Source organism: Pelobates fuscus, chromosome 12 (assembly GCF_036172605.1).
Source record: "Pelobates fuscus isolate aPelFus1 chromosome 12, aPelFus1.pri, whole genome shotgun sequence".
Lineage (NCBI taxonomy): Eukaryota > Metazoa > Chordata > Amphibia > Anura > Pelobatidae > Pelobates > Pelobates fuscus.
This window is the reverse complement of record NC_086328.1, coordinates 124,079,900-124,087,253: the sequence shown is the minus strand read 5'-3', so window position 1 is coordinate 124,087,253 and position 7,354 is coordinate 124,079,900. Positions and strand designations below refer to the sequence as shown.

The following is a 7,354-nucleotide window of genomic DNA, read 5'->3' as shown; positions in this document are numbered from 1 at the left end:
TAATAAAAACCTCATCGTTGAGTCCGGTGACTGTTCATAGTTTTATACTTTGTTATAGCTTAATTATGTCAGTTAAAGGGAGGCTCCAGGATGAAAGAGATTCCATTCTATTATATAAAATTAAATAAAATACTTACAGACAAAAAGCAGGATCAAGGTCTGCCTTGACCATGAATAGCCTACATCAATCAGGGTCTGCTCTTATTCCATAAATTCCTGGGCAGCAGATACAGAGGTACCTCATGATAAATGGCTGAGTAAGCTTAGGTATTATCATAAGCAATCATCCTGAACATCCCCCCAGGAACAAAGTACAACATTATGACAGTACACCACAAGAGTGAGGTGGAATTATTGGAAACATGGGGGAGGGATAGTAGAGGACAGGTGTAAAATTATGGACCCTTCTGACATGCTTGGAGCTCATATTGGTTTATTTATAACAGTATACAAAGTTATTTTCTGTCCTTCACGTCTTCAGATTGTCCTAAACTAGGCATGACAACTTTCCCTTACTTACACATTAATAAGGATATCATTGAATGCTATCAAGTCTCTTTTTTGTGGCCTCTGTAAGCCAATGAACCAGTATCAGTTTTCTAGACCACAACAGTTCAGAGTCAAAAGGTAGAAGACACAAATGGTACTACTGGGTGTACATACATCACAGTATGTATATGGTAGACATGATTGCTTTTCGGTTTTTCTTCCTTAAATACAATTAGTCCAGCCTGTCAAGGTTTATATAAATTACGGGAATGGTTGTGAAGTTGTAGAGGCACTCAAACAGCAAAGTGTCCATACGCAATGGCTGCTTGGCTGATATACCGAAAAAAAAAATTCTGAAACTTCAATGCCACCTGGAGTTCAATTTAATTTGGAGCACATCATACGAGGCCGTTTCATTCTAACGTAAAGATTTTCTGAGGTCTAGTTGTGGTGTGTTAGTTTCCTCATAATAGTTACTAGTGGGATTTAAAGTGCTGTCACACTTTTAAAACATTTTTCTCCTCTTCATTTGTGGTAATTGCCGGTTGTTCCTGTGTTTTCTTCATCTCTAAACCCTTTACCCAAGTGTAACAGAAAGAACCGCTTAATACCATGATATTGCTGGTCCACCACAAGAAACTCTTACTCTGTTCGGAGAAAAACACAGCCAGTACTGTTTGGGCGCAGGCCTTGGCTGTCCCAGAAATATTGTGTGTCAAAGGACTGGTGAATTTAATTTGAAGGCCAGTGACATAGCCTATAGCAAAGCCAAAGAGCCCTCCTAGAGTCATCATAGACCAAAAATACAAATCCGTTAGCTTGTCGAAGGTTATCAATTTACCAATGTCTCCAAATATAACCAGTAGGGGAAGAAACAAAAAGCAGGCATTTACATTATTGTAAAACGTCAGACGCCAGATGCTGCCATCGACCGCTGGAAGGACCTTTTTGGTATAAATAGCATTAAGAGAAACACATGCGCTGGCCAGTACCCCAAAGAATATTCCAACCCAGGACAGTTTACCTCCTTGTCCTTCCTGGTCAATACCCAGGCAAAAACCACCTGAAAAAAAACAAATATATTGAGTGAGATCAATGCTTTTCATTAAATTCACTTAAAACATCTAAACACTGCAGCAAACCATTGTTTTTGTTTCTAGTTTAGTAGGGTGGTCGCAGTGCCATATCACTGCAAATTTAAAGGGACAGTATACTGCCCAAATGAAAATAAACTTAAAAAAAAATCACTTCTCAGTAGATATGCCCCCTTGGAGAACATACATGCATTTTTTTAATTGGGGGGGGGGGGGGAGATAAAAACAGCTTGCAAAACCTGCAGATCTCCTATCTGAAGCCTTTGCTAACTCCACCCAGACTTTCTGTATCTATCCAATCACAGACTTATCAAAGCAGCTCACTGAGAAGTGTTTGCAAGGCAGGTGGCATAGGCAACCTTTGGCACTCCAGATGTTTTGGACTACACCTCCCATGATTAAGAGCATTATGGGGGATGTAGTCCACAACATCTGGAGTGCCGAAGGTTGCCTATCCAATTGCTGCCTCTTGAGTTTAGCTCACTAACCTCCCAATGCTTTCCTATGTTAAAGCATTGGATTGGCTGAGATAATCAAGATTGATGATCTCATCCAAGGAGGCGGAGCTGGCCTCAGAGAGGGAAGCGTGGTATGGGAAAAGTGATAAATGAACTCACCTTTCTACTTTGGGGTTAGCAGATCACTATAACATTAGGAATACATGTTTGTATTGCTATCGTTATAGTATTCCTTTAAGGACAAATTGAAGACTTTAGTTCTGGTCCCTAAATTTATTGCAGAATAAACTTTAGGCTTAGAGTAGACATTAGGGGATAATGATCTGGGTTCTATATACCTGAACTTGAGCTACAAGATCATGTTAAATACTCTTACTCAGTAACCGCAAACAACACCACCCATTATGGCCAGCCAGCTGCAGACACCAATTTTCTTTTAGAATGTATTACAGCTAAGCATAATGGGCAATTCATAACTATATTATGAAAGGCAAAAACACAACAATTTAGTTTAACCAACATTATGTAGACTTAGGGAAGTAACTGAATACCAAACTTACCTAGGATGACTCCACAGGACAGCAGTGCATACAACGATGTAGTTTGCTTAAGCAGCAAGTAGGACAGCAGCACATTGAAGACTGTACTTAGGCATCTGCCCACTGTGTAAAAGGCTACTCCAAGGTACATGAGGCACAGGTTGTTAAAGGTGATCATACCAATAAAAACCAAGGAGAGTGGCAAGATGCTCCTTAAAACCTTGAGATCAAAACGCACAGAAGGAAATTCCACGACATTTGATGGTATGACATGGGAGAAGAGGCTCAGCCCCTTGCACAGGGCCACTGTGACCAGGCACTGGTAGAAGGTGACAAACAGGGGAGCCTTGAGATTCAGGGAAGGGCTGTCCAGCAGATACTTGTTAAGAAACACCATGGTGATTGAGATGAACCAGTAAAGGGCCACCACCATTGCAATCTTCAATGCTTTCACCAGGAAGGGCTCCCGTCCTGCCTTGTCCGGGTCCCCATCTCCAACCCCTCCCAGAGCCATTCTGAGGATACTGGAGCGTTTCAGGGTCCTGTTCATGGTGACCAAGGGAGACAAAACCAAGGTCAGGACAACACAGCATTGACAGAGAGAGAAAGGATTACAGGAAACTTCACAGCTAGTGATGCAGAGCTCTCAGCTCTCAGCCCAGGAGAAATCTCAGCTCTCAGCCCAGGAGAAATCTCAGCTCTCAGCCCAGGAGAAATCTCAGCTCTCAGCCCAGGAGAAATCTCAGCTCTCAGCCCAGGAGAAATCTCAGCTCTCAGCCCAGGAGAAATCTCAGCTCTCAGCCCAGGAGAAATCTCAGCTCTCAGCCCAGGAGAAATCTCAGCTCTCAGCCCAGGAGAAATCTCAGCTCTCAGCCCAGGAGAAATCTCAGCTCTCAGCCCAGGAGAAATCTCAGCTCTCAGCCCAGGAGAAATCTCAGCTCTCAGCCCAGGAGAAATCTCAGCCCAGGAGAAACCTCAGCTCTCAGCCCAGAGGAAGCCTCAGCTCTCAGCCCAGAGGAAGCCTCAGCTCTCAGCCCAGAGGAAGCCTCAGCTCTCAGCCCAGAGGAAGCCTCAGCTCTCAGCCAGGAAGATGGACACCAAATCCTCCCTTACCCCTTTAACAGGCAGTCCCAGGCTATGGGACTATGAGAGTATTAACTCAGACAGTATAAACGATCTGACTGTGCTGGCAGCAGGGAGAATGCCTCCTCTCTGCTCATGGAGATTAGAAGAACCTTGGTAGCACAATCCCTGAACAATGTGGAATTAAGCTCACTCTCTGTGCTTCCTACTTCCGGGTATGTCGCTTGCTGATGACGTCACTGCACAGAGCACTGCAGAGTGCATTATGCTGTGCGTGTCTGTGTGTGTCTCTGTCTGTCTGTGTGTGTGTCTGTCATTCTGAGCTTTATTGCAAACTTGGAGTACAAAAGGGCTCATCTGTTTGCTGCACAATAGTTTTGTATTAATCCACATATTTAATCACATTGTTTCCAAGTACTCTGATCTGTACATTGTGACTGTTTCTAATATCTGTTTTCAAATATGATACAATTCATTTCTTACACCAAACATAGAAACAAAAACCTTAGAGGTTTATTCACTTATTTGTAGTGAAACTGAAATGTAAACAACAATATCTAGGCTAATTAGAGATCAAATTAAATTGCCATTTCAATAATGATGGCTAACAGCGACTATGTTGTAAGAATGGTAAGGTAGTAGTTGGCAAGCAGGGAACTTTTATGCTTTGTTGAGTGGCAGCCAAAATGGATGTGACCTTCGTTTAATTTGGGCTATTTCACCTAGCTCAGGTAACGCCTACATACGGATGTGTCAATTAAAATGATTTACTTGGCACATAAATATAGTAGTAATGAGTGACCTCTGGCACTCTGCATTTTTCTCGGTGATGAACCTGCGTGTGCGTGCATTACACAAGAGGTGTGCCAAAACATGATTGTTTCTTTGTGAAACCAGTGTCTACACAATGTCACGCCCAACAACTGAATAAAAAATGCAGCTCAACCTGCTTAATTAAACCCCTTAAGGACACATGATGTGTGACATGTCATGATTCCCTTTTATTCCAGAAGTTTGGTCCTTAAGGGGTTAAGGAACACTCCATTGTAATATAAATATTACAAACATATAACATTTTAGATCTATTCAACAGTGTTTCATATCATACAAATTAATGATTTCTAGAGAGATTCCATTATACATTTTATTTTCCATACAAATTAATGATTTCTAGAGAGATTCTATTATAAATTTTATTTTCCTTGGAACAGTGCCTGTGTAAAATCTTAAGAATTCAAATTACATCTGAATTCAAATTAGAGGCGCATCTGCAATTCTGGATGCAAAAATTACATTCAGCGTGCAGAACGTCCATAGGGAGCCGACGTCGGCGTGCGAGGGGTTTACCAGCGCTGAGGGAGCCCGGCACTGGATTAAAGTAAGTAAAAACCCCATTCAGCTCCAAGGGAGGGGGGGGCTTAAGGGTTATATAGTGTCAGGAAAATGAGTTTGTTTTCCTGACACTATAGTGATCCTTTAAGGACCAGTAGGTCAGAAAAGCGTAAGGTCTTTTGCTTATTAAGGTGTAGGGAAAACACCTATGTTCACCCCAAGTGCAATTACATAGAAAGAAATATTTTGAAGCACCATACATCTGCTATTTGTATCATAAGGCTATCCTAGCTATAAGATAAGGGCAGGGACTAATGAAAGTATTTAGAAAATTGGGCAGACTACATGGGCCGATTGGTTCTTATCTGCCGTCACATTCTATGTTTCTAATGGCAATCAACTCATAAACCTTACTAAGCAATCTGGGAGACCCTAAACAGAATCCATGCCAAGAAAGACACAAGGAGACCATATTTTACAGAATTGACCTCTTAAGGAGACTTTTGTAAATACCCTTTGTCCCGAACATGTCAATTTAATGCATTAAAGCAGAGTCGAAAGTTCTTCCCTATTTGTAAAGTAGACATTTCCTTCATTAGGTCCCTTAATTAAAGGACCACTATAGTGCCAGGAAAACATACTCGTTTTCCTGGCACTATAGTGCCCTGAGGGTGCCCCCACCCTCAGGGACCCCCTCCCGCCGGGCTCTGGGGAGAGGAAAGGGGTTAAAACTTACCTTTATTCCAGCGCCGGGCGGGGAGCTCTCATCCTCCTCTCCGCCTCCGATCCTCCCTCAGTGAGACAGCCACTAGAGGATTTAGAGGCTGGCTTAACCCTTATATAAACATAGCAGTTTCTCTGAAACTGCTATGTTTATATAAAAAAGGGTTAAACTTAGCTGGACCTGGCACCCAGACCACTTCATTAAGCTGAAGTGGTCTGGGTGCCTAGAGTGGTCCTTTAATTTCAAGATTTTCGTAATTATTACACATTGATCTTACCTCCCAGCCGTCATCTGAGCCTCTTAGCTGATCTCCTTATATTGTAATCTTTCCCTTTTCGAAGTCACTGTGTTTTTGTCGGTTAAGAGTCACAGACTGTCAGATAATAGTCTAATTAAACTGGCAATACACTCTTTGTAAGTTCAAGAACCTATTCAAGGAGGAGTCACTGTAACACCGTTGATGTAGTACAGGTAACTTACTAGTGTTGTTCAATGGTACAAACCTGCCATTGATGTCAGCTTTCACATAGTTGCCGCATGACTCATGTTAATGTGTACAATTACACAGGTTTGACCTGATTTTATATGGGACAGTTCTCATTACTAAACGCATTCCTAGAGTATGTAACTTTTGTTCCCTGTCCTGAAAGTCTCAATGTAGTTGTCGAACTTCCAAACTAACTAGTCAATAATTATTTGCTTAAGAATTGTGTACGCTGTTGCCCACTGATCACCATAAGGGGCTGATTAACGTGCCACAAAAATCTTTACTTGATTTGCGCAGGGTTATTCAGTATAGCATGTGAGCTCATGGAGTGGGACCCTCAACTCCTCTGTTCCTGTGCGTCCATTTGTCTGGTTATAATTACGTGTCTGTTAGATCACCCATTGTACAGCGCTACGGAATTTGCTGGCGCTATATAAATAATAAAATAATAATAAATAATAAACATTAAAACGTAGCAAATTAAAAATCTGAATGGCAAAATAAAGTGTAAATAGCTCATCGTTGACTATAGCTGGGTTGATGACTTAGTTGTGCCTTCATTCTGCTATTCAGATTCATATTTGCTACAATTTGTACGTCAGTAAATTGCCCTGATGGATATAAGCTCCTCTGCGTATCACAATCAGTTTGCTTTATCTAAACAGGGCTGGACTGCAGTTCCAACAATGCACAAGTAGCTAAAGCCCTTACAATCAGGAAGCAGACTTATTCACAATATAAAAGCATTTACAGCATAGGAGACCAAGACGTTCACTGTTACACAATTACAACTCTCATAATGCTGATCCAGCCCCTTCACCGGTCACACATCCTTACTTCTAAATCCGTACCTGTGATATATGACTGTTGGGATCAGTTACTTTGTCACTGTTGAAGTAGCGGAAGCAAAACTGCTCTTAACTTACTTCCCCGTCATCAACAGAGACAGGTGGCAGAGGTGGAGTCAGTAACCCTGCTTTTTTTAATCCAATGTCTTTTGTTTCTAGTTTCACGGGAGCAGTGCTTGATAAACTAGTCGGTCTGGTGGCACGTTATGGATGGCTACACCCAGAGCTTTAATATTTAACAGAACTGTGAGCTATTAAAAGGTGATATTTTTGCATAAATCTAAACCCTGTAACTGTATA

At 41.7% G+C, this 7,354-nt stretch overlaps 1 protein-coding gene across 3 annotated transcripts; it reads right to left on the bottom strand.

Annotated features, from left to right (window-relative positions):
* Positions 1-416: 416 nt before the first annotated feature.
* On the bottom strand, positions 417-7,139 carry SLC35C1 (solute carrier family 35 member C1). 3 transcript variants are annotated; one of them, XM_063438335.1, is made up of 3 exons: positions 7,058-7,139; positions 2,602-3,122; positions 417-1,552 (listed from the first exon to the last, which is right to left on the bottom strand). In XM_063438335.1, exons 2-3 carry the CDS (start codon positions 3,092-3,094, stop codon positions 987-989), a joined length of 1,059 nt encoding a protein of 352 aa, XP_063294405.1. In that variant the 5' UTR covers positions 3,095-3,122; positions 7,058-7,139; the 3' UTR covers positions 417-986. The 3 variants fall into 3 exon arrangements, with proteins under 3 accessions (XP_063294405.1, XP_063294404.1, XP_063294406.1); XM_063438334.1 differs by lacking the exon at positions 7,058-7,139 and adding an exon at positions 5,997-6,076; XM_063438336.1 differs by lacking the exon at positions 7,058-7,139 and adding an exon at positions 3,694-3,884.
* Positions 7,140-7,354: the final 215 nt, after the last annotated feature.